The sequence below is a fragment of the Perognathus longimembris genome, chromosome 23 (assembly GCF_023159225.1).
Source record: "Perognathus longimembris pacificus isolate PPM17 chromosome 23, ASM2315922v1, whole genome shotgun sequence".
In the NCBI taxonomy this organism is placed as follows: Eukaryota; Metazoa; Chordata; class Mammalia; order Rodentia; family Heteromyidae; genus Perognathus; species Perognathus longimembris.
In genome coordinates this window covers 23,938,800-23,966,414 of record NC_063183.1, presented here as the reverse complement: position 1 = coordinate 23,966,414, position 27,615 = coordinate 23,938,800, and the positions used below count along the sequence as shown (strand labels likewise).

Genomic DNA, 27,615 nt, shown 5'->3' with positions numbered 1-27,615 from the left:
TGTATATCCTTTCTTCTTCTGTCTTCATTATGTAGCTCTACTTTTCCTAACAATAAAGAATGAGTGATGTTGAATAAAGGTTTTAATATAGATCCATGTCAGGAAATTTTTCAGTAGGTGATCCCAAGTAAATTTGCAATCACTTGGAATTGGCTTATCTGTGCATTCAAAAATGCTCAAGAAGTCCATTTTAAAGAGTATTATCTTTACAATGCAATAGACTTTGTAAATTTAGTATTGTAAAAATATGTATACCTTTCCTTTATAAGTGCTGCTTAACTTGAAAATGTATCTATCACTCCCCCCAAAGATACTAGTGTTTATTTTGCTACTGTTCATAATTAATTATAATTAATAATAGCAACCAAAATGTGATAAGGTAATGTGAAGTTGAGCAAATTATGGTACATAGAAACAGGTAAATATCAATATCATTATTAGCATTACCAAACATTATGTAGAACCATGATAGAGGAAAAGAAAGAACACTGTACTACATTAGAAATGCATTTTTCTAGTCAAGTGCTGGAGGCTCTCACTCTTGAAATCCTACTTAGTCAGGAGGCTGAGTTCTGAGAATCAAGGTTCAAAGCCAGCCTGGGGGCTAGGAGTATGGCCTAGTGGTAGAGTGCTTGCCTCCCATACATGAAGCCCTGGGTTCCAATTCCTCAGTACCACATATATAGAAAAAAACACAAGTGGTGCTGTGACTCAATGCTAGCCTTGAGCAAAAAGAAGCCAGAGACAGTGCTCAGGCCCTGAGTTCAAGCCCCAGGAATGGAAAAAAAAAAAAAAAAAACCAGCCTGAGCAGGAAAGTCCATGAGACTTACCTCCAATTAACCACCAAAAAACTGGAAGTGGCACAAAATGGTAGAGTGCTTGCTAGCCTTGAGCAAAAGAGCTCAGGGATAGCACCCAAGCCCTGAGTTCAAGCCACATGACCAACAACAAAAAAGTGCATTTTTTAGGATTTTTTTTTAATAGTGAAAATACTCGGCACTGGTGGCTCACACCGATAATTCTTGCTACTCAGGAGGCTGAGATCTGAAGATTGCAGTTCAAAGCCAGCCCAAGCAAGAAAGTTGGTGAGATTCTTATCTGCAGTTAACCACCCCTCCCCACCCCCCCCAAAAAAGAAAATAAAATGAGCTGTAGCTAACATGGGTAGAGAGCTAGGCATGCGCAAAAAAGCTCAAGGACAGCACCCAGGCCTGCGTTTAAACCCAGGACCAGCACCAAAAAAAAATTTAATCTATTGATATGTATGAGAAAATACTTCAAGGCAGTTAGTCACATTTGCAGTTTTCCTGTTTTCTTTGCTCCTTAAATTATTGTGTGAATATGAAAGAGACCTTAAAAAATATTTTGATCTAACAAGTAGTCACTACTATGCTGATGGCTGAACAAAAATTTCCCTGTAAATTTATTTCTACTTATTCAGTGTCCTTGTACTTTGCTTTAGAACATTGTTAAGATTGCTGAGTTAACCCACGTATGGGGGTGCTTTTGGGTTTTAACAGGTACCAGTCAGTGGCCCAGACCTGGAGGGCAAGCGCCTTCATCCCCAAGCTATGAAAACTCGCTCCACTCCCTGGTAAGAGCCTCATACAGGCCTTTGCAGTTGTGACAAGTATTACAGGATTGAATCCATAGTTTGAAGGGGTTTTTGTTTTTAGTGAGTCTTATGTAACAATGAAGAAACAGTAGGGTAGCATTACTCACGAATTCTTTGCTAACAAATGGCCTGATTGAGTTGAACAGTCTGAGACACATCGGTTGTTTCTTGCCATCTGTTCTTTGAGACATCAGACTTTTGGTGTCAGAACAACTGGTGTTAAAGTCATATTATAGAATTTTTGTTTCCGTGAAAATTCTAGGGCTTAATTTTTTTCTGTAGTGTTTATGTATAAGAGAAAACTTTTCTATAACAACATGTAAAAAGTAAGAAAATTAAAGGCCGTGATACAAAAATCACATGCTAACACATTCACATTAAAATTTTTGCCCAATATCTATTACTTTAATCATGAAAGTATTATTTCTCATGTTTTCTTATAACAAAGAATATGTTGTGCAAATGATACCACACAATAAAGGAAACCTTTAAATACTCCAGGGTGAAGAATTTGTGGTAGAATGTTAACTACTGTTACTTTTGTGTGCTTACATTTGCAATCCAGAATTACAAAATGTAATTTTAAAATCATAATAATGATCTGATGGAATGCCAAGTCATGCTGTCATTTAATTATGGCAGGTTGCAAAAAGAAATGTTCTTTTCCTGTGTCTAACAGAACATTTTAAATTGAAGAGGAGTTCTCACAGATTTTGCAAGCAAATATGAGCAATGTGTGCTATTTAGATGCTAACCTTATAACTTCCTTGTTAAATCTCAGCCTTCTCAAACCTTAATACAAGTACTCTCAGGTCTCCACGTTAACTTTACTAACATGTTATGCCGACATGCACATCAGCTATTTCCTCATCTCTTTTGGAGTTAATCTTAACCTGTGCTTTGCCTCCTGTTCTGTCTTGACTTTGCCAGAAAAATCGAGTTGAGCAGCAACTTCACGAGCATTTGCAAGATGCAATGTCCTTCTTAAAGGATGTCTGTGAGGTACTATTTCTTTTAGATGGTGCCTTTTTTGTGTTTCAGTTATTTATACTTCCATTATCCATTTAAGATCGTCAGGCTGTACAGACGCCAAAGTCTTTTAAAAGTCCAACAGTTGACCATTTCAGATTTTGTTGGAATATGTAAGAATAGACTTTTGTCTCTATGTTACTGAGAATGATTCTTTTTTTTTTTTTAAAGAGCTCTGCTGGCATGTGCTTTTGATTTTTAGAATTCTAATATGTTTGTGTATGGGGCATGTGTGTATCATAGTTTCGTTTCTTCAGTTTTGTTAAAGAACTTATCTGGTTGTATTTACCTTATAAGACAGGTGTGCTTTATCCACCTAAAACAAAATTACAGCTAAACCTTGTTGGCTCTGAAGGCCCTTCCCCTTTTAAAGATCCTTATTAAAGTACAGTTTATCCCCTTCTTTTTAATTTATTGTAATTGAGTATCCAAATAGTAGTCTTCATCTTTTGTAGCTAAAAGAAATAACCTCATGTAGATTGGTAAATTCATCTTAGACAGCAGTGATTTGTTTCTGAAGCTTTGAAAATTTATCCTAGCCTACAGATAGCCTTTGTTTTGTTGTTGCTGTTGATTTATAATCCAGGTAGTTGGTTTTGAAGCTACTTGATACTGTGTTGCATTTCACTGACTGTCCTCCATGTATCCCAAAGTAGGAAACACATCAGCTTACTAAATTGATCAGATACTGGCAGTAATTTCCCTGTGTTTTTCCATCCTTACAGCAGTCTCGAATGGAGGATCGTTTAGACAGACTGGATGATGCTATCCATGTGTTGCGGAACCACGCTGTGGGACCTTCTACCAGTCTGCCCGCTGGTGATATACATGGCTTATTGGGACCATCCCACAATGCACCAATTGGAAGCCTCAATTCCAACTATGGAGGATCAAGCCTTGTTACAAACAGTCGATCCACTTCAATGGTAAAATAGTGTGCACCTTGTCCTAAACATTTTCCATGAAATTTGCAGGAATTTTTTTTTAAAGAAATGTCTGAAAAGGCTTTAGGGATCTTGTTTATTATTTGGATAGGGTAAGTATTGGGCCTTACTTTACTGGGATGACCACACAGAATAAGAAGAAACCAAGCTGGGTAGTGGTTGCTCAGGCCTGTAATCCTAGCTACTCAGCAGGCTGGGATCTGAGGATCCCAGTTTGTAGCCAGACTAGGAAAGTCCTTGAGACTCTTAGCTCCAGTTAACTACCAAAAAAGCCAGAAGTAGAGCTGTGGTTTGAGTGGGAGAGTGTTAGTTAGCCTTGAAGCACAAAAGCTCAGGGACAGCCCCCAGGCCCTGAGTTCAAGCCCCAGGACTAGCACTAAAAAAAGAAAAAAATAGAAGAAATCAGTTTAGCTCAAACTTGAATTCCTCCTCCTTCCCTACCCTGTGTATAATAATTGGCCTTTAATAGAAAAAGAATAATATGAAACTAATTTATACAGGTCCAAATGTAAACTTTGTTCCCAAATGAGCTAAAAATGGGGCTACAATAGTAACAAAACACTTTTTAGATTATTCCTCAAGGAGAATAATTCAGTGCATCTTTGAAAAATTATGGTAATCCTTTAGAGGGGAAAAAAAAGAATTTCTACAGCCATACACATCAAAGGTTCTTTGCTAAATGCCTTACATTATTTTTTTTAACCAAAATTGTCTTTTAAAGGGATGAAGTTCTTTTTGAGCCTGCTGTTTAACTGATACCATATGTTGGCATGTTTATGGCATGGTTTTGAAGGTTGACTGCATGCTGTGAAATAGTTTTCTATGAAGCAGATTTCTACCTGTTAAGTCATGTGATCAAGGCCAAAATTCACCAAAACAATCAGGTGCCCAAATGCTGATGGCTTGTATTCTGTGAAATAGGATAGGTTCCAGGTGCTACCTTCATCTGTCAGACTGACATTGTATTCATTTAAAAAAAAACCAGAGCAAACATCAAACAAGGCTGCTTAGTTTCTAAGAAAGCATTTTCTATAACATAAGTGACTTAGACACCTCTTAACAACTAAGGGTTTTCTGTTTTTTTATTGTCACTGTCAGGAAATCTTAACTGGGGCTGGGAATATGGCCTAGTGGCAAGAGTGCTTGTCTTCTATATATTAAGCCCTAGGTTCGATTCCCCAGCACCACATATATAGAAAATGGCCAGAAGTGGCGCTGTGGCTCAAGTGACAGAGTGCTAGCCTTGAGCAAAAGGAAGCCAGGGACAGTGCTTAGGCCCTGAATTCAAGGCCCAGGACTGGCAAAAAAAAAAAAAAAAAAAAAAAAGATTTTAACTCAGGTTCCCCAGGCAGCCCGGGTTCGACTCCTGGTGTGGGTGGGAACCAGAAAAAAGAAACTCAGGTTCCTTTTAGATTACTTGTTACTGTTATTGACAAGCTAATAAATATGGTAATATTTATGAATTATTAAACTCACAGAAATACAAAAGTGTTACTGTTATTAGTAATACTAAAATAATTTTAATGGCATACTGAGACTAATATCAGATGATAATTTGCAAATATAAGTTTGAATGCTAAATTAATAAATAATTCGCTAAAATCCTGTGTGCTCTTACTAGAATGACTTGAATCTCAGGCTGGTCTCAACTGAAATATTTGCAGTTCTTCTTCCTCACCTCCTAATCATTTTAATTCTTCACTGTTACTAGCTGACTTCTCTCTCAGCTTACCTGCTACAATATACGATATATCTTTCTCAATTCAATGTGGAGGTTTTATAAAATGGAATTCTGTCTTCAGGAGATATGATCTCTGTCACAACTGCGTGCGTGTGTGTGTGTGTGTGTGTGTGTGTGTGTGTGTGTGTGTTTGCTGGTGATTGAACCCAAAGAATCATACATGCTAGTCAAGCACTCGTAATAGTGAGCTACATGTGCCCTGTGCCACATACAACCTAATTCTGACATTGTAACATGAACTCAATTACAGACAACATGAGATCAAATGGCTGCAGCTGTATTCCCATATCATTTGATTTATGAAATAGGTGCCTTCTTGTTTTTTGTTTGTTTTTGTCAGTTGTAGAGTTTGAACTCAGGGCCTGGGCATGTCCCTGAGCCTGTTTGTGCTCAAGGCTAGTTGTCTACACTTGATCCACAGCACCACTTCCAGAGTCTCATGGGGACTTTTCTGCCTGGGGGGCTTCTAGCCATGATCCTCAGATCTCAGCCTTCTGAGTAGGTAGGATTACAGGTGTAATCCCGGCTTCCCATTCCCGGCTTCCCATCCCCGGCTTCCCTCTTCCACAGACCATATCTTGCACATTTCTGATTTAGAGCATAAGTAGACTTACCAGTATCAGTTAATAGGTGTTTGCATGTGTGTTTTGTTTGCTGCTTTCTTTTACATGGAGCCTAAGTCTTTTTGCTTATTTTAATGAATACTTGGGGAGTTTTGTTGAAGTAAGTGAAATACTTGAGGTGAGCTAGGTTGTACTTAGGACAGGAGAAAAGGAGTAGAAAACAGGGCAAAAGTAGTACCAACTTATCCAGGTATCATGGCATTTGCCTATTGTGCCAGCTACTAGAGTAACTGAGGCAGAAGGATTGCCTTAGAAGACTCATCTTCTTGTCTTACAGATAATAAATTGTCTGGTTTTTGTTGTTGTTGTTACAGAAAAGACATGTTATTATAGCAAGACGGTCTCATTTGCCAAACAAATGTATTAACAGAAATCAGTATCAAAAAAAAAAAGAAATTAGTATCAAAAGACTTGATTTTGGCTGTTTTATTTGTTTTGTTTTTGTCAGTTATGAGGCTTGAACTCTTCAGCTCATGCTTAGTGCTTTACCACTTGAGCCACAGCGCCACTTCCAGTTTTCTGGTGGTTAATTGGAGATGAGAATCTCATGGACTTTCCTGCCCAGGCTGGCTTTGAACTTTGATCTTCAGATCTCAGTAGCTAGGATTACAGGTGTGAGACACTGGTGCCCAGCTGTTGTTTCTTTTAACTGGACATATTTAATTAGCATTAGAGTTTAGAATTTGATGACGTTTTAGTCACAGAAAGCTTTTTTTTTTAACATCTAAGCTATGTAATGTACATAAAAACTTAAATCTCCTTGACTGTAATTATATGTATCAGAAAAATGAGAAATTGGTAATTTCTCCTTTTTAAAAATGTTACTGTAGTCAGCCTGGCGTCTTTTTAATATTTGCTTTAATTTTTAGATGGGGCTTTTTCATTTACTTAACTTCCTAATCTCTTTCTGTATGTTTTATTTATCTCCATATTTGTCTAAAGCAAATAAGAAACTTAAGGGTTTCTGCCAAACTGTGTCATTAGTATTGATATTGTTATTGTAATCTCATTAGTATAATTACATTGATGTATCATTTAAATCTTAAAATACCAACTCAGATCACTTAAAACTATTTAAATGTAGTATTTTGTCTAGTTTTGTTCCTGTGTATTTAGTGTAAGAATAAACTGCTGCCAGGAAAAAAAAATTGCCAAGTGGAAAACTGAAAATGAATAAATTATTAGCTTCATTTGGGTCCTGTACACCACATCTGCTTATCAGAATACTTCAGCCCAACAAGATAGTTGCATAGTAGTATATCCTTTATGGGATATATCAGTTCTCAGACAGGGATTTCAACTTCAGACCAAACTGAGCTTAGAATATATATGTGCTGATTGAAGCTTGATACAGATCTTAATAAGTTATTTATTGGTGAAACAATATAAAATTCCCCCTGGAGGTCTGTTTATTGTTAGAAGTCTGAAGGAAATTTAATCCAAGCATTTTTCTCAATTATTTTTTGGTATTACTCAAGACTTGCTATCAAACACATAGGGTGATATTTTATTCAAAATCATCTCAGCATTTATATAACTGATCAAAATAGATTTGGAATCTTTTTAGCCTTTCTATTGTGGTAGCTGTTAATTTTTAAAGTTTTGATAGCATTTTGAATTAAGAATTATTCAAAATGGCAACTTTTTAAAAAGTTTATAAACTGTAGAGGCTTTCAATTTATGGAAGTATGATAAGAACCATAAGAATGGAATACTGGCTGGGGATATAGCCTAGTGGCAAGAGTGCCTGCCTCGGATACGCGAGGCCCTAGGTTCGATTCCCCAGCACCACATATACAGAAAACGGCCAGAAGCGGCGCTGTGGCTCAAGTGGCAGAGTGCTAGCCTTGAGCGGGAAGAAGCCAGGGACAGTGCTCAGGCCCTGAGTCCAAGGCCCAGGACTGGCCAAAAAAAAAAAAGAATGGAATACTATCACTTGTCAATTATAAAACCCTTCTTCAAATAAACTTGAATATCTTTCAGTAGCAGCATTAAAGATCATTTGATTGGCCTATAGGTTAATACTGATTAATTTAAATCATTAGTATTCAGTGAATTGGACAAACTATTAGGATAGAATTCAGAATCAGAGGAATTCATAATGGGTACTTTTTAGTCTGTTCCTTAATTTACAAGACCTTATTCATCAACTAATTAGATTTAGCATATTTTCCATTGTGAATGCGAAAGCCATTGGCTAGATTGAATGAAAACAAGTTCTTGTTGGGTGCTCCCACAGAAGTCAGGCCATACACAGCTTATAAAAATTCAGAATGCAAGATGATGTCATTTAATGGGATGGGCCTCTTTCTTCTGAAATGGGCTCTTTATAATAATTGAAATTTAGAGCCTAGCAGGCGAGGGGTTTGCCATCCCTGCTACTCCCCCAGTAGTAGCAGCCTGTCAGCTGTATGCTAACGAGGTGAACAATTAAACCCAGTTCTATCTGGCTAGCTCCACAGGCTCATACAAAGAACTGTTTATACACCTGTTGTGTATGTAGACAGAGCCTTTTCAATGTGGAGTAGCAGATTAAAGGGATGCTGAGGGAGCCTGGGGAAGTAAGGGTTAAGGAAAACTATAAAGACTGTGAAAGTCAAATTCTCCAGAAAATATATGAGGGCCATTTGCACAGGGAATCAGGTTACAAAGGAAAAGTTCCTGCTAACTTCATTAACATGAAAAACTCCAGACTCTGGCTTTCTGTCTGTCTCAGGCCATTTCTTTTTTTTTTTTAAGCTTACATTTTTACTGTGTACCAATTAAAAAATTTTTAGAAGCCAATAATGCAGATTCATACAATAAAATATTTAATTGGTAGTATATTTGCTAGCATTTGTGTTCCAAAACAAATGGAGTAACCTTTCTAATTTTCCTTAAGGGAAAGTCAAAATCCTTAACTGTTTAGATAATGGTCCTATGTCTGCCAAGCCTTTCATCAGGAAGAAGGTGATGGAATATTTTTATAAACTTAGTTCCAGAAAATAAAAAAGTCATACCGAAGGAATTCCTCAGATAGGTTTTCACTGGAGTGAAAATTCAGTTCATTACTGTTCAGTGGCATTGTTTTACAGAGGTATAAAATGAGTTTTGTAATACACAGTAAGTAACTAAATTTTAAAAGACTCGTTTCCTTTTAAGCTACTTTGTGTAATAATCAAAATGCTAGATTGAGCACAGTACTTACTATCAAAGATCACGGGAAGTTTCAAGTCCACAGTATTATAAACACAAACTCAGGATTTCCTGAGCCAGTTAAAATAGTTGTAATGATATTTTATCTTTAGAATAGGCCTCTGCTTCTAAGATTCCAAAGAATTTTCAGCTATATACTTTGCTTATCCCATATCTATTTTTATAAATGGGATTTTGAACTGACCTTCTCTTAGCTCATTGAGTAGTTCATAGTTACCAAAAAGACACTCTTATTCTCTAAGAATAAACATGACCAGTATGCATGTGAGACACGATTTTATGAAATATTTACAGTAGATTTTTCTCCTCGGGACTGTTTTCCACTCTATTCTTCAATACTTGTCGAGCTAAGTTCTTCAGATTTTCCTAGGTTTTCTGGGGAAAGGAAAATCTAAAGACTGAAACTATCAAGAGTAAACTGCCATCATTTTTGTGGTCCTCTCCAAGCTTTTCAGATCTTACAATTCTAAACCATGATGAAATTATATGATTTAGAAAATAAAGGAACAATCAGTTCTTGAGTAGCCAAGGGAGGAATAACACAAATAATTCTTCATGGTGACTAATCAGATAATTTTTTAAGTAGTCATGGCATTCATCAAATGGACTTTTAAAAGGATTTGTTCAAGATAAGAATAAGGATGAGGGCTGGGGATATGGCCTAGTGGTAAAGTGCTCGCCTCGTATACATGAAGCCCTGGGTTCGATTCCTCAGCACCACATATATAGAAAATGGCCAGAAGTGGCGCTGTGGCTCAAGTGGTAGAATGCTAGCCTTGAGCAAAAAGAAGCCAGGGACAGTGCTCAGGCCCTGAGTCCACGCCCCAGCACTGGCAACAAAAACAGAATAAAATAAAAAATAATAAGGATGAAAGACAATTATTGCTTTGAAAATGTGGTGGAATAACTAATATTATTAATCACACACATCCATTGCCAAATGGCCTGCATTGCCTAAAACTTTACTTTGGTCCCTTTTGTTTAGCTCACAGGAAACCAAAGGATAAACTTCGTAGGGATATTTATATTTATTAAGGTAAAATACAAAGTCATAAATGATAAATACAATTTTAATTACTCAAGGAGACTGAAGGACTTATTGTCTAAGAGTGGTTCTCACATATAACTCTAGTCAATAACCCTTTTTAACTAAAGACAATCTTTTAGATGACACTTCTTGCAACTGTTTTAATGAGAAACTCCATCTATAACAAAGTTTATTCTCTTTTTTAAGTACTGCAATAGCTAACTAAGTGCTTGATAGTATTTACCTGCTTTTCTTATTTCAGGTTAACTGTGGCTTGTGCTAACTCTGATTAAAACTTGAGAATAAACGGGGCAATTTTGTTGCCTGGCAGTGCAAAACTTTTAAGTTGCTTTCATTTCACCCTCCTTTTGGTGCTTTGTTAAAATTTTCAAGGAGACACAGAGGAAGGAAAAGTAAGATAAATCAGGGGGAGAGTGCCAAAGTTAGATAAGCCCTGTTGTTGTTTGGTATGCAGCAGTTGTCTGCTTTGTTGTCTGTATTTAATATACTTAGGGAAGTATATGAGGAGGTTTTCAGATTTATGTAGGATCTCTATGTAGGGCTTTATGGCTTTTTGAATTTTTTATTTCTAGTAGCCCATTTGGCTTCTCACAACTACCTTTCAGATTTAAGATTTGAAAGTTACATTAAAAAATGATTCTGTTTTGCTTCAACAGCAATACTACTCATAGTTTTAAACTTTCATAAAAAAGCCAGAAAAGGGGCATCTAGAAAAATTTGTGAAATTCGCTAAATGATTGTTATATATTGAACCCTCTAAGACTTGTACAAAGTTGATTGCAGTAGAGTGCCTGTGTAGTCTCACTACTTGCAAAGCTGAGGCAAAAGCATCTTTTGAGTCTCATAGTTCAGTAAGCAAAAAAAGTAGATGAATTAGGCTATTTCTTGACCTCTTCCTGTTTTTACTTCAGGTTGGAACTCATCGGGAAGATTCTGTTAGTCTCAATGGCAATCACTCAGTCTTGTCTAGTACTGTCTCTGCATCAAGCACAGACCTGAACCATAAAACACAAGACAACTACAGAGGTAACTATATTGTCAGCTTTCTCACAGCCTGACTAACTTGCTGCTACTCAAAAGTCATCCTATGAAAGGGCATTCGTAGCAGTGGAGCAGCAGCATGAGTGTGGGGGGCATGTATTTAGGCTCCATTTGCCCCATACATACAGGCCAGTGGTAGATCATTGGTGGTGATGAAGATCATGTGTAAACCTATGTTCAGTGTTTATCATTTATCCTTCTTTGTGTTCCTATTCTGTCTCTTCCTTAAATACTTCCTGTAATGAGTAATGAGTAATGGTCCCCAGTGTCAGAGACAAAGATGTTTCTAGTAACTCTGAATGACAGTATTTTAGATGTAATTTAATTGGATAAACACAATTTTGATAAAAAGCAAGCTGTGGTCAATGTTATAATAAAGCTTGTAAGTGCAAATGTAAGTAATATTAAGACCCCTGAAATAATGTCCTCCCAGTTGTTTTAAAACATGACACCTATTTCATTTCTTTATCTGGAAAGGTGTTAAACTTATTTCCTTTACTTTGGTAGCATCTTGAAATTTAGTTTGTAAAATGTGTCAGGTTTTTCATATCATGCTCACATCTGAAGTCGTGTCTGAAAGTGAGCATTGGGCTGACAGTCCTAATCAGCCTTCTTTTAATTAAAGATACTGAAAAATAAGTCATAAAAACTTTGTGAACACATGCTTAACAGTATACTTTCCTACATCTTCAGATTCCTTCTTACCCTTGTAACAACTGGAAAGTTTCTTACTATCTTAGCTCAAATCTCATCGTATGTTGTATGTTTCCTTTGCCTTTATGTTAGGTGGCCTGCAAAGTCAGTCAGGAACTGTTATTCCAGCAGAAATCAAGACTGAAAACAAAGAGAAGGATGAAAACCTTCATGAACCCGCATCATCAGATGACATGAAATCAGATGATGAATCCTCCCAAAAAGACATCAAGGTCTCATCTAGAGGCAGAACAAGGTATTTGTTAATATCCAGGTATTAAATTTTAATTTGCTACAGGCAAAACAAAACCTGAGCTATTGAAGGGTAATTGCCAGCTATTTCCTGGCTACTGTGTGGGGATTCCAAGTCTGTTTATCTCATTTAATCTCACATCCTCCCTTTTAAAAAGAAGGAATATGAAGGCTTGACTCTGAAATTATGTTTTTACACATACAAAGGACTGTATCTCTTGCCCAAAGTTGCTTGCTATCCACATGACAACTACAGGGCAAAACAGATTTTTAAAAAAAACAAGTAATGTGTGTGATACAGTTAGATACAGTTGGCCTGAGAATGTTTGCTATAATAAGCACTAAATAGGTGGTGGGACTATATTGTTCAGGGTAGGGATCTAGGCATTAGCCAATGGGCCAGTGCTTACTTTTATACATTTTTATTGGAAAACCACCATACCTTTTGGTTTCATGCTCTCTATGGCTGAGTTTCCTTTACAATGACAAACTTAAGTAATTGCCAGTAATGCAAAGCAGAAAATACTAGATAACCCTTTACAGAAAAAGTTTGCTAGTGGGGCTGGGGATATGGCCTAGTGGCAAGAGAGCTCGCCTTGTATACATGAAGCCCTGGGTTCAATTCCCCAGCACCACATATATAGAAAACAGCCAGAAGTGGCGCTGTGGCTCAAGTGGCAGAGTGCTAGCCTTGAGCAAAAAGAAGCCAGGGACAGTGCTCAGGCCCTGAGTCCAAGGCCCAGGACTGGCAAAAAAAAAGTTTGCTAGCTCCTGATTTAAACAATACTTGGAGAAAAATAAGTAAAAGAAAATACTGCAGGTAGACTGTTTTCAAAAGATTTTTAGAAATTGAACTTGATCTTGCTATCTGTCAATCATGAATTTAGACATATAGTACATTAGTTGTAAGTGATGAGTATTTTCCCTCTTCAGATTTTTCTTCTAGTTTTGCATTAAAATTAGAGTACATGTGAGACTTCCAGTTTTTTACCTCCATTAATCAGCAATCTGTATGTCATATTTAAAACATTGTATCAGATTATAGTTCAAAGAAGATAGTGAAATGGTAGATAAAACTAAAAGTGATTTTTTTTCCCCCTGCCATTCCCACACTTACAAAGTGTCCCTTTGCCTGTTGACATTTTCAACAACTCGTCATTTCTCCTGGGAGAAATGAATTCTTAAGATCCTCATGTTCTCATTTTCATGTGCATTTCACTCATTCTAGTATTGAGAATGAGGAAGTAACAACTGGGCAGCAAAGTCCAGATACCACTCCTTAGAGGCATCGTAACTGAATGGTTTTATTATTCCAAGAATCAGCAAACTTTCTCTATAAAGAGGCAGATAGTAAACATTTTGGGCTCTGTGGCCTTATTATTTCTATAGGATTCCATTCTGCTATTATAGCATGATTGTAGCCAGAGGCAATATATAATGAATGTGACAGATCCAAAAATATTTTAGTTATGAGACAGAAGACTAGTTCATGGCCATCGCTTTTTGGCCCATATTCTGATTTTCAGAAATTAAGGGGCACTGTAACAAGTTAATAGTCAGTATTAACTAATAGTTTACTATTGTAACCTCTGGACAAAGTGAGACGAACCAAGCTTTGAATCAGCTTTATCACATCACACATGTGGCTCCTTTAGTTCTTCCTTCTCTAAAGAGAGACTTTGTTACAATATTCTTATAGGGTAATAACCTGAAAATAGTGCATGTAAAACTGTTTCCACTTTTTCCAGCATGCAGTAAGCACCCAACAAAGACACTGTCTAATTAATACTATGAAGGTAACTTTAAGTTTACTTTTATAGAACGTTGACCTAGTTTCTTGATAAGCTGCTACTAGGTTAGTCAGGGCACTGATTCTGGCCATAGCAGTGTTCTCAAGCCAGCTACAGTGAACCCTTGGAACATTTTAGGAATTGAGATGCTTGAGTCCAACCCAATCACTAAGTTAGCATCTTCAGTAGAGGGACATCAAAGCTAGTTTTCAGTGCTGCTGGAGATTCTGATCAATGGCCACACTGGACACCTTTGGCATAGATGGTCTTTAAAATTACTTTCTCAAGCCAGGCGCAGGTGGCTCATGCCTGTAATCCTAGCTACTTGGAGGCTGAAATCTGAGGATAGAGGTTTGAAGCCAGCCTGGGGAGAAAAGTCCCCATGAGACACTAATCTCTAATCTCCAGTTAACCACTTAAAAAGTCAGAAGTGGAGCTGTGGCTCAAAGTGGTAGAGCAGTGGCCTTGAGCAAAAAAAGCTCAAGGACAATACCCATGCCCTGATTTCAAGGCCCACAGCTGAAAAAAATAAACAAACGAATAAAATTACTTTTTCTTTAAAAGAGATAGTGATGCTATTAACAAAAGACTATGTTGGTATAATTCTTAATGATTTACTAATAAGGTATTTCTTTATTAAGGGTGAACATATTAGAAAAAGATGAAAACATCCGTTTTTACCAGTACTCAAAATTTCCCATCTGCTCAGCCAATGCTCTACTTGAGCCATGCCTCAATCTGGCTTTTTTCTGGTTAATTGGAGGTGGAGTCTTGCAGACTTCCTGCCCATGCTAGCTTTGAGCCATGCATGATTCTCCAAGTCTCAGCTGCTGAGTAGCTAGATTACAGACATAAGCCATGAACGCCCAACTTCAAAAACTTCTGTTCTTTGTGTACATTCAAGGCTCTGAGATGCTATGCTTTTGATCACTTAGATCTTTTTTTTTTTTTTTTTTTTTTTTGCCGGTCCTGGGGCTTGAACTCACGGCCTGAGCACTGTCTCTGGCGTTTTTTTGCTCAAGGCTAGCACTCTGCCACTTGAGCCACAGCACCACTTCTGGCTTTTTCTATATATGTGGAGCTGAGGAATCGAACCCAGGGCTTCATGTATACGAAGCAAGCACTCTTGCCACTCACTAGGCCATATTACCACTTAGATCTTAAGTATAAATATAACTTTCTAAAAGTTATACCAAAACATCTCACTCAAAGTTTTTTTTTTTTCTGACTAGGTAGTCTTCTGAATACATTTCAGATTGGAATTAAACTAGATATGGATTTTATAACTTCAAATTTTTTCATGTCCAGTGTATGTATATTTATTTATTTTTGTCATAGAGCTTGAGCTCAAGGCCTGGGTGCTGTCCCAGAGCTCTTTTGCTAGCTGTTTTAGTCTGGTGCTCTGCCACTTTGAGCCACAGCTCTACTTCTGGTTTTGTGGTGGGTAATTGGAGATAAGAGTTTCATGGACTTGCCTGAACAGGTTGGCTTTGAACCATGATCTTTCAATCACAGCCTCCTGAGTAGCTAGGATTAAAGACATGAGCCACCAGTGCCTAGTTACCTCACATGAATATTTGCTGCAACATAATTTTTTGTTCGTTTCGGGGGGATCCAGCTTTTATTGGGGTTTAATTCACACATAATCAAATTCACTAGTTTTAAGTGAAAAGTTTTTGTCTTTTCACAAATGTATAACAATGCATATTTAAATTTTATGTTTTTCCCTTTTGACAAGCGGAAATAACATAACCACCACTATTTCAGAAACAGAACATTTTCAGTGTGCCAAGTTTCTTGGATGTTTATAGTAAGTCTTCTCCCAACCACTGGTCTTAGAAGCCAATGGCCTATTTGTTACCATGGTTTTATCCTTTCTAGAAGCTCATGCAAATGGAATCATACAGCGTGTGGTCTTTTCATGGCTGGCTCTGTCATTAACATAATTTGCATCTTCATTTCTACAGACTGCTTAGTAATCCATTGTCTCAGTGTAATTTATTTATCTCCTCCTCTGTTATTGCATGCATTGCTTATGTAAATAATTCTGTGATCAACTTTCTCCACATAAATTTCTATGTGCTTGTCTAAATATATCCTTAGGATGCATTTCTTTTTTTTTTTTTTTTTTTGCCAGTCCTGAGCACTGTCCCTGGCTTGTTTTTTTGCTCAAGGCTAGCACTCTGCCACCTGAGCTACAGCGCCACTTCTGGCCGTTTTCTATGTATGTGGTGCTGGGGAATCGAACCCAGGGCTTCATGTATCCAAGGCAAGCACTCTTGCCACTAAGCCATATTCCCAGCCCCTTAGGATACATTTCTAAAACTTGGATTTGCTGATCAAAAAGTAATAGAACATTTTAATGTCTTGAATGTATCCTGCCTACTTCTTTAAAAAAAAAAAAGTCTATATAAAATTGTGTGTGTGTATATATATATACGTATGCATATATTTATATACATACGTATATATATATACACATATACATATACATTATTTATTTTTTTGGCCAGTCCTTGACCTCAGGGCCTGGGCACTGTCCCTGAGGTATTTTGCTCTGAGTTAGTGATCTATCACTTGAGCTACAGCTCCACTTCCAGCTTTTTGGTGCTTTATGGAGATAATGATTCTTACACTCTTTTCTTTCTAGGCTGGCTTTGGAGCACAGTCCTCAGATCTCAGCATCCTGAGTAACTAGGATTACAGGTGTGAACCACCAGTGCCTGACTGAATCTCCTTTGTTTTAAAAATCAAAGTACAGCTTCTGAATCAGTTTATTTGGGAGAGAACTTGAATTCTTGTTTTTAACAGGCTCATAGTAATTCTAATGCTGCTGACCTTTGGGCCTTTTTTCCAATACATATGCAAGAATCAGACAGTTGTCTGTGGAGAGGTTTTTTTTAAATAGAATTTTTTTCTTCTAACATACAGTGAAAAATATACTCAAAACTGGTAGAAGCTAGGTGCTGGTGGCTCATGCCTGTCACTATAGCTACTTGAGAAGCTGAGATCTGGGGATCGAGGTTCAAAACCAGCCCAGGCAAGAAAGTCCATGAGACTCTTATCTCCAGAAAACTGGAAGTGGCACTGTGGCTCAAGTGGTAGAACGATAGCCTTGAGCTAAAGAGCTCAGAGACAGCACTCAGGCCCAGAGTTCAAGCCCCACGACTAACAAACAAAATATACAATCATGTTGAGTAGAGCTATTCCTTCTATTTAGTAAGATTTATAATTTTCATTTCCATCCTTATGCTTTATCATTTTGTATAGCCAGCCTATGTTACTTGTAGGGACACTAATAGATACCATTGATATTTTGTTTTCCAGCAGTACTAACGAAGATGAGGACCTGAACCCCGAACAAAAAATAGAAAGGGAGAAGGAGAGGCGGATGGCTAACAACGCCAGAGAGCGCTTACGAGTGCGGGATATCAATGAGGCCTTCAAAGAACTTGGCCGAATGTGTCAGCTTCATCTGAAGAGTGAAAAACCCCAAACAAAACTCCTTATTCTTCATCAGGCCGTGGCAGTCATCCTTAGTCTAGAACAGCAAGTCCGAGGTAAGTAGACATGCCACTGCTCTTTTGCTTAGGCAACTTGTTTGCATGTTCTCCCAATATATTTCCACCACTCCTCCAGAATTTAGTTTTCCCTGTTCTGTAGACCTTCTTTATCCTGGAACAAGGACAAGACATGCTGGTTAACAGGAGGCCTAACTGTGGTGCCTTCTGGCCTTGCCAGGTCTGGATGTCCTTTACACCAGTCTCTGAGGGCTCAGGGCCTCTGTTGATGTCCGAGTTCATGTAGTGCAGTGCGCTGGCATGCTTGTGTCCCTAAGGACAGCATTGACTTATAGAGGCTTACAGCTCACTGACTGAGGCAACTGCCCTGTGTATTGTTCATGGAGTTTGATGGAATCTTGAAGATACTGAGATTGGTTTTTCCAATATGGATTTGTCCCCTACCCCCTCTGTGCCAGCCAGCTACATTGTAGACCCTTTGTTATCAGATAGTTGAAACTTCCTGTCCTTTAGAGGTTTTACCATCAAACTTACCTTTTGGTGGTCGCCTATATTTTTCCTTATCAATGTTGTGAATGTTTCATCACAAACCTTTTGTCAAGGAATTCATAAATGTGGCCCTGACTTACCATGTCTCTCTATGTTGAAATTGACTTGGTCTTATTTATTGAATACTCATGTTAAATTTTATTTGAAGATGATTACAAGAGAATAAGGACAGTGGTTGGGAATGTGGCTTAGTGGTAGAGTGCTTGCCGAGCGTGCATGAAGCCCTGGGTTCAATTCCTTAGCACCACAGAGAGAGAGAGAGAGAGAGAGAGAGAGAGAGAGAGAGAGAGAAAATAGGGGCAAGTAGATGCTTGAAAACTACAGTGATGTAGTTTTCAATGACAATGATGTAGTTTCAGCATGGGTTATACAAAGAAAATTCTTTCTTAGGAAAACACTAGTAGCAGTTAATCTACTTTCCTCCAATATATTAATACATGAGAGTAATATATAGAATTATTTTGTGCATAATCAAGCTACAACTAAAACCAAATGCTCACTGTTTTGTTGTTGCAAAACCCTAGAGGAATCTATAAAGAATGTTCAAGGAGTTACAGACTCCCTTGAAATATTCATGAAGAAGCTAATTATTCTCCGGTAGCAGGAACAGTGGCTCCTTAAGCCTACCATTACCATGTCACCAAAGGTTTTTTCTTAAATTACATACTAACATGCTTTGTCCCACTGTGAAGACAGCAAGACACCTGTGTGCAGTAGTCCAAGTGCATTCATCCCCCCCTTCTCACCCTAGGATATTTTCTAACTTCACCCAGCAATTTATTGCTAAAGCTACTGCCTCCCTCTGAGTTGTGGAGGTCTTCTTGTCTGGTTAGAAGGTCCAGAATTGATTCTAGCAAAAAGCATGTCTTCCACCATGCTTTAGAGGTAAAATACAGCATCTGTGTTTTTAAGAATGTTTTCTTAAGATCCAAGGTAGCTAATTTCAAATCCCAAGCCATTCATATGAAAAGGCTTGTTTGAAGGAAGTTATAAAATCTTCCGTTCTCAAGTAGATCTTATTTATATTCACGTAGATCTTATTTATTTGTAACATTTGACTCTGCAGTCAATATTTTAGGACAGAAAAATGAGGTCTCAGAATGTCTACCATATAGGCTTGTTCAGCCACCTGCCTACTCTCTGACCACAGTTATGAGGAGTCTTTTCCCCACAATTCTAGAAGCACTAAGGACTCTTTTACAGTCTTCACATACATTTAACTGTAACTTTATTAGGGGTTGGTTTGATACTTGGAAAAGCTGCTTGTCTCTCACTTTTAGGCTCTGTCCTCATATACCCTACCATACCCATGCCTTGTCTCTGTTCATATCTTCAAAGTTTGCTATAGCCACTGTCCTTCCCTGTATATTCCCTTCAGCAGTGCTGAGTTATTTCTTTATCAAAGTTATGAATGTTTTATTGCAAGCCTTTTGGCTTGGTGCCCCACATAGCAAATCCAGTTTGGCTCCTGCCATTGCCAGTTTAAGCCTTTCATTGCTCATGATTACAGTTTTAAGAATAGCTTTGCTATTCCGGTTCCCTAGCAGACTTCACATGCTCTCTTCAAGTTTGTACTTTCAGCTTTGCTGAAGATTTAGTCTCGGGACTAAAGGTACTCCTTGTGGCAGAGCAGAGAGCACATGCAAGGAAGGAAGGAAGCGGGGTGGCGGGGGGAGAGGAGGGGAGGATTCAGTCTTTGATCAAACATTTCCTCCTTCCAAATTCTTTCACAGATGAACTCAGCCAACTCAGTTCTCTACTAAGTTTTTAGTTTCTTACATTTCCAAATGAGTTTGAAGATTAGTGAGGATAGTATGTTTCCCAAGTCCTGCTGGTCCTAAAATCACCTGAAACTTTTCTTTTCTCAAAACAAATTTCTAAACCCCGCCCACAGGAAATTCAGTTGCAATAAGAGTGACCAAAATGGGCATGTAAACAAAATGTATATCTTTATAGAAACTGCTGGATGCAAAACTGCAGGTACCCATAGGAGAACAGTCACTTCTTACATCATAATGTAAGAATTTAAGGGCAAAACATTTGCTTTTAAATTTCCTTAGTATCATAATGCTGTCAAATCCTCAAGTACCCAAGTTAATATATAAAGTATCCTTAATGGAAATGTGGGAATGATCATATCTGACTTCCACGTAATATCTTAACAGCAGACCTTCTTAGTGACATAACACATGTTTGAGCTGCTCATATACTTCAGGAGGTACAAGGGAGCAACCCTAGCCTTGGCCTTCTTTGGATTAAAGCTGTATGTGCTTTCTGTGTGTGCTTGTTACAGCATCTGATCTTTCCAGCCCTGCGTGTTCTTCCTTAGGCTGACCATAGAATCTACAAGGTCTTACCTAGCTCGTTGAATTTGGGTTCTAGTTCTCTGTAGCCGTTTTAGCCTCCTAGAGCCTACCTAGTATGAACAGAGTCATAGTTAGCTAAGGGCAGTGTTCCACTCTAAGAGAAATGTGAACCTAGTTCACTTGGAAGCATTTCCAAATCTCGCCTTCCTTACACTTGTTAATGTGTGCTCTCAGTCTCTCTGGTCACCCAATTAAAAATAAACTCCTGGGCTGGAAATGTAGCCTAGCAGTAGAGTGCTTGCCTAGCATGCATGAAGCCCTGAGTTCGATTCCCCAGCACCACATATACAGAAAATGGCCAGAAGTGGCGCTGTGGCTCAAGTGGCAGAGTGCTAGCCTTGAGCAAGAAGAAGCCAGGGACAGTGCTCAGGCCCTGAGACCAAGCCCCAGGACTGGCCAAAAACAAACAAACAAATAAATAAATAAATAAAATGAAATTGTACCATCATGTACCAGTGACAGTGACAGAAAAGCCAGATGAGGACTAGAAATGCGTATTAAAATTTGTACAATCAAGCCAGGTGCCCAGTAGCTCACACCTATAATCCTAGCTACTCAGTAGGCTTGAGACCTGATGACCATCAAAGCCAGCTGGGGCAGAAAAGTCCTCGAGAATCTTACTTTCAGTTAATCACAAAAGGCTGGAAGTAGAGCTATGGTGTAAGTGGTAGAGTGCTAGCCTTGAGCAAAAATGCTCATGGAGGGCTGGGGATATGGCCTAGTGGCAAGAGTGCTTGCCTCGTATACATGAGGCCCTGGGTTCAATTCCCCAGCACCACATATACAGAAAATGGCCAGAAGTGGTGCTGTGGCTCAAGCGGCAGAGGGCTAGCCTTGAGCAAAAAGAAGCCAGGGACAGTGCTCAGACCCTGAGTTCAAGCCCTGGACCCACCCTTTCCCCCAAAATACTATACAATCAAATATCTTTTTATTTTGCTTAAAAGGGGAAACATTAAAAAAAAAAACCAACTGTGGTTTTAGCTAGGTGCTCTCATTTCAAGAAAACCTTAACAAAAAAGTCACAACTTCTATAAATACTATTTTCATTACAAATTTTAAATGATATTCTTATTTTACTCTTCTCTTGGTGGTTTTTTGACAACTATGTTGTCACATTGGTAACACATTATATTAAGTTATTTTTAGTCAAGTTGCGTCATTCTTTAGCTTGACCTAGCAAATCTTTAGCGTCATTGATTTGGGCTGCTAGATAAGAAGATCCTCCTTTATCTGAGTGATGTAAAAGCATAACTTATCAATGAGCATCTCTTATTTTTCCTTTATTGGTAATAGAGCTACACCTAGCATTAATGTTACCTCCTATTTTGTTATTCTGGTTTCAGACCCACCTCTGTAATGGCCACTATTGAAGACAGATATTGGTAGACTTTACAAACTTGCACTCCGTATACTCATGGCTTATGAAATGTAACAGTCTTGCAACCCCACAGCAGCGGTGGTCAGACCCACTGCTTCCTCTGTCCTGGCCAGGGCTTGGGCTCCCTGTCTCCACTGAGAGGGGCCATCCCAGCTCGGAGGGCACGCCTTTACAAGAAGGCCGCACAGACTCCCAGCTGCAGGGGCCCTGCCTCTTCAGCCTCTCGCAAACACCTGGGTCACAGGTCCCAGCCAGTCTTTGCAGTCTTATATGAGTAGGAGTCGAGGTTTTTACCACCCTCTCAATCATACCCCCAGCAACTTGGTCATTTGTTCCACATGCATTTCAGAGTAGAAAAGCGGATGTGCAGCTGCTTACACACTCCCTTGAGTCAGCTCCTCCAGAGGAGCAGTTCAGTGTATATGTCTCTCATTTTTCTAAACTGGCAACATTTGATGTGCAGTAGATGCCTTTCTCAGAGAGTACCCCGGCCTTCATGTCAATCACTATCTTAACTAGACTGTCAGAACTTGGTCAGCTAATAGTTTACCAGTACTTGACAAAATGAAGATGATTGGCTTGAGACCCTGGGTTCCATTCCTCAGTACCACATAAACAGAAAAGGCCAAAAGTGGCGCTGTGGCTCAAGCAGTAGAGCACTAGCCTTGAGCAAAAAGAAGCCAGGGACAGTGCCCAAGCCCTGAGTTCAGGGCCCAGGACTGGCCAAAAAATGAACAAGGACAGAATAGTCACTAAGAATTTTAGGTCTGGAAACAATAGTAAATACTAAAATTCTATGTAAGCACATCATAACTGCTTCCAGTGAAGTTATTTAGTAGAAGTAGGAAATTACAGAGATTGACCTGTAGTTTGTTCTGCTTAATATGCCCTATCAAAAAAGTAATAGCCATGAGTTCTACCAGTGCCTGTTTCCATTCTTTGTAACCATAACAACAACTATTTCTTCCTGTTCTAGAGAGGAACCTGAACCCCAAAGCAGCCTGCCTTAAGAGAAGGGAAGAAGAAAAAGTTTCTGCCGTATCGGCAGAGCCACCAACCACACTGCCAGGAAGCCATCCTGGGCTTAGTGAAACTACCAACCCTATGGGTCATATGTAAGCATCAGCCAGGTGAGTGTGGGTTTTATGAGGAAGTGCAGCTGTACCTTGAGTTGTTAGAACCTTTGATCGGAATTATCTAGTAGACATTGTTGATGATAAAAACCACATAAAATTTAGGCTAGCAACAGATGTACTCCTTTGTATAATCCAAGAGCCAGTTTCATTTTATACCAAATTTATTGTCTTCAAGATATTACGCTGCCAGTGATGTCTAAAGAAATGTTGGCTTTTCTGTTCTGAATGGTTGTATGTGTTCACTCACAAATACCATGGCGATCCCAGGGCAAATCAACACAATGACTCATCCATCAGAAAGTATTTTTGTTCCCACTCCAACCCCTCCTTTGTTCAGAAATGCCTCACTCATCAGTGCTCTGCTAATCATCTGTGCCCTCTTTACTGTGAATCCTCCATACATAAAGGAGTCACCTCTGTGCTGCTCTTGGAGTCGCAGTACCAGCTTGTACCATTGCACAGGGAAGGGCAGCTTCCTCCTGCCCGCAGCCACGTTGTGTAACGTCCTCTACAATCTGTTAATGAATGTGAAGATCTTGGATAAGAGAGCCACAGTACTCCTCATCTGGCAGAGCTCTACCTGTTGAGAGACTTGTCTTCTGATCTTCCTCTTCATAGCCTAAACACCTGTATGATTTTTTTTTTAAGGCTATGTAGTTACATCAGCCTCTAAGATGTAAAGTTACTATTTAGGAAACAGAAACCAGTATGGAATACAATGAAGTACTGGAGGCAAGAGTATTTTAGTTAACAGCATGGATTAGGAATAGAATAAGTAGCTGTATTCTATTATCAATGTGTGGTTTTATCAGTTTTATCAAAATATTTCAAATAATAGAGACGAGATACAGAGCAGGAAATCATGCCAAGTGCAGCTTTATTCAGACCACTTTTTGCTACCTCATTTTGAACTGGAATTGTGGAATTTAATAAAGCACTCATCACTTATAAACAATCAATAACTATCCTTTTCCTAGAGAGTTTGGTTCCTACCACCACTAGCTGGATCAGGCTGTTACCAGATAGAAGGAGGAAGAGAGTGTAATTAAAGTCAAACTGAAGGCATACCTCAAGTGGTACAGAGCTTACCTAGCAAGTGCATGGCCCTGAGTTCAATCCCTAGTACTACCACTCCCCCCAAAATTATGGAGGAAATAGATGTAAACTATCAACATAGTGCTGATCACCAAAGCTACTGTGTGATTCCATATACTACATAGTTCATCTTTTACTATAAGCTCCTCAGTAACTGTGTATAGGCAGAAATATATGCATACAGGATTTAGTACTGTCTACGTTTACAGGAATTCGCTACAGACTTTGGGACCCAGCCCACTCTGAAGAGAAAGAAAAGTTACTTGGTAGACTGCTAATTTAGTGCAAACCTAGGTATAAACAACACTAACTTGTTTTATTTGGCAGAGTGATGTTTCTTTTTAACAATTGCATACTAACTGGTGCTGTTCTCTCCACCACAGTTCCAGAGTTATCAGTAGGCTAGATAGAAGGTGACCTCTCCTCATAAGGACTTGGACAACTCAGACTATCTGAAGACACAAACCTGACAGGAGGGAGAAGAAAAAAACTTAAACACTTAAAGCAAGAAACTCCAATGTAATCCTACGATCAAAGCAACTGGTCAACACTTCCATCAGAAGTGAAGATAGGAAGCTCATCGGATAGAGCGGCAGCCCATGAGATGTTTGCAACCTATCATTTCGTTGCAAGCCGTGCGTCGCTTCTGCACAATCAGAGACTGTCTCGATCTCTCCACTCATCGTGGAAGTTGCCTTGTGCCTAAACTGAATTGACAAATGCATTGTAACTACAAAATTTATTTATTGTTATGGAACTGTAAGGTCTGCATATAAAGGGAAAGAGTTAATGTGGAAGGCTGGTCTACACTCAGCTGATGCCAGCATTCGTTAAAGCTGTTCACGTGCAGAGAACAAGCAGTGACAACCATTGGCCCTTAGCATTCCCGGCATACCTGTTAGTGTCTTAAAAAGGAAGGGAAAAGTCTCGCTGCCCTCTCCTATCCTTTTGCCATATGATTAGTGTTTTCCATGAAAATAGGAAAATGTTACTTGGTATAGCATTTCTCTCGCTCTCTTTTCTTGTGTTTATTTTTATTTTTCTCTTTGTGGGTGTTCAATTTGATTTCAGATCTCTGATCTGAATAGTTCATGGTCACAGTCCAGAATCCTCCATGCAGCCCTCTGTGCTTTGCACGTGGACCTTACCATGGGAAGCAGGCACATCTGTGACCATTGTCTAGCTAAGGTTTTAAAAGGGGAAATTTGGTCCCCTATATTTTCCCCAAAATAAATACACATTGCTTTATTTCTAATAATAACTAAGACTTTTCAAGCTTCTAGGTTTCCATAGTAAAGCTTGTAATAGCAAGAAGTATAAATTACAAGGGAAGAGTCTACTTTCTAGAAATTGCTTTGTTTTCCAAGCAGTAAGTACTACATAATATAGTACTTGTAAAGTGTTAGCTGTAAGTAAGCACAAAATATCTTCAAAATACAAGGACGAGTCTTCAGGCCGTGATCATGGTGAACATAACAAAACCCAGAAGGCACCAAGGCAGGTAGTGTGATACATGAACACACCACTCTGAGGCTAATTACCTAATGGAATACAAGAGCAATGGTCGCCCATGTCTCCTTGTCCTAGCCTTTATTTCTCTGTTGTTTGTATGGCCGGTCAGTGGGGAGGAATTTGGTGGGAGAGTTAATCAACTGCAAACCATCTGTCCCATCCCAAGATGAGCCAGATTAGCATCACACCAGAACTTCTCCGTCCATCTTCATACCATGCGTGAAGGCGCCCTCTGTCTCTAATCCTTATGAGTTGTTTTTTAAGACATAATCATCACTTTGAACTTCCATGAAATCTGTCTTCCACCCCAACAACCCTGGGAGAGAAAAGCATGCTAAACACGGTTGTCTTGGCTTAGTAATTCCTTGTAGCCAGTATCAACAATGGCAATCAGCACACAGAAGAAAGAACCCCAATCATGATGTAACTTAAAGATTTCTATTAATTTGAAAGAACAACAACAAAAAAAAAAAAAACAATTAAGAACTTCAGATCCTCCAATCAGGATGATTCTTAACCAATCAGTGGTTTTGTGAACTTAGTGGACTTTTTGGTTCCCTTCATTTGCATATATCCTCCAATTACATCAAACTCTCTGTGGCCTTGTTCTCCATTTCAGTGTTAATCAGCTAAACAGAAGTTGTTGCTTTTGATGTGTGAATGAACATATACCACTGCCTGGCCTTTTTCCTTCGGCGCTTGTTGTCTTTTTCGCTATACTAGACTTTGCAGTATGCCCAGAAGCTTTCCTTCATAAAATAGAAAGAAAAAAACATTTGGCTTATTTTTCACTGTAGCTAGTCTTTTATACAATAATCTTGTAAGAAAATTTCTTGAATTCTAAATATTACTCTTTCTAGATTTTTGAAATCGAAAGTTTTCAGTAAAAAGTTTCTTACTTTATTTTATTATATTAGGTAGTAAAAATGTAGGGTTATTTACCATAACCTGTTCATTAATATCAGAAATTTACAATAGCATTTTAAGACCATAGTAGGATTCTAGCTTACCGTGTAGTACCTATGGAGTATTGTAAGAGCTAATTGTTCGAGATGAATTGCTTCTCATCTTGTCCTCCAGTTTCCATTGTTGGTTTATTGCAGATTTGTATCCTGTGTCAAATTCAAGGTATTATTGATAAACCTTTCCAACCAGCAGCAAGAAGTTCAAATTTTTTTTTCTGTCACTGTAACAGAAAATACAATATGTATATAACATTTATGTAGCAATAAATGTGCCATCTTTTTTTTTTAACATAGTAAACTCGTGAGTTTTTCTTTTACAGTCCTTTTTTTTCCTGCAGAGTAATGTATTTTGTTTTCTCCATCTCATTCTTCCCAGAAAGGCTTGTGCTGCACTGTTTCCTGTCTGCATCGACTACATCTCCTGGGCAGCAGGACGGAGGGCTGGTAGAGCTCTGGTCCAGCTGGTAGTTTACAGGCTGTTTCTCCTTTTCCTCTCACTGGTAATGGCCTTCACTAACAACCCCAAAAGCACTTCCGCATGTCCAGGCTCCCACAACAGTGACTTTCTAGAGGCCCTTGCACGCAGTCCTCACCGTTGTTCACAGTCCTCTAGGGATTCAGGCAAATGGCTGCTTTCTCGGTGAATTTTAAAATGCATTGCTTATGTTAGAGGTGAAAGTAAACTTTTTAATTTGATTTTATACCATTAGAAATCAGTTTGGCTTTTGTACAAAGTGACAAATAAACACTATCCACAAAGAAAATACCTGGTATTAGAATTGAAATGAAGTCTATAGGTTTAGTCAGCCCTCTCATTAATAGATCTGTGAAAACAAGTGTAGAAAAATTCTCGGGGCTGGGATTTTGGCCTAGTGGTAGAGTGCTCGCCTCGTATACTTAAAGCCCTGGGTTCAATTCCTCCATACCACATATATTTTAAAAAGCCAGAAGTGGCACTGTGGCTCAAGTGGCGGAGTGCTAGCCTTGAGCAAAAAGAAGCCAGGGACAGTGCTTAGGCCCTGAGTTCAAGCCCCAGGACTGGCAAAAAAAAAAAACAAAAAACCTCATATCTCCAAGATCATACCATTAGAATAGATCAAGGCACTTGAAACTCCTACAAA

The 27,615-nt window shown here is 38.6% G+C and overlaps 1 protein-coding gene across 7 annotated transcripts in view; it reads left to right on the top strand.

The window, feature by feature from the left end:
- Tcf12 (transcription factor 12) overlaps positions 1-26,787 on the top strand; it is a 252,997-nt gene extending 226,210 nt beyond the window's left edge. For 3 of the 7 annotated variants that reach the window (XM_048332195.1, XM_048332200.1, XM_048332201.1), the window contains 8 exons: positions 1,522-1,595; positions 2,547-2,618; positions 3,371-3,571; positions 11,108-11,222; positions 12,024-12,186; positions 17,300-17,532; positions 22,763-22,916; positions 24,401-26,787. In XM_048332195.1, coding sequence (XP_048188152.1) covers positions 1,522-1,595; positions 2,547-2,618; positions 3,371-3,571; positions 11,108-11,222; positions 12,024-12,186; positions 17,300-17,532; positions 22,763-22,905 — 1,001 coding nt within the window. In that variant the 3' untranslated portion in view covers positions 22,906-22,916; positions 24,401-26,787. The remainder of the gene's footprint in view (positions 1-1,521; positions 1,596-2,546; positions 2,619-3,370; positions 3,572-11,107; positions 11,223-12,023; positions 12,187-17,299; positions 17,533-22,762; positions 22,917-24,400) is intronic. The other 4 variants (XM_048332198.1, XM_048332202.1, XM_048332197.1 and 1 more) reach the window with 3 other exon arrangements.
- Positions 26,788-27,615: the final 828 nt, after the last annotated feature.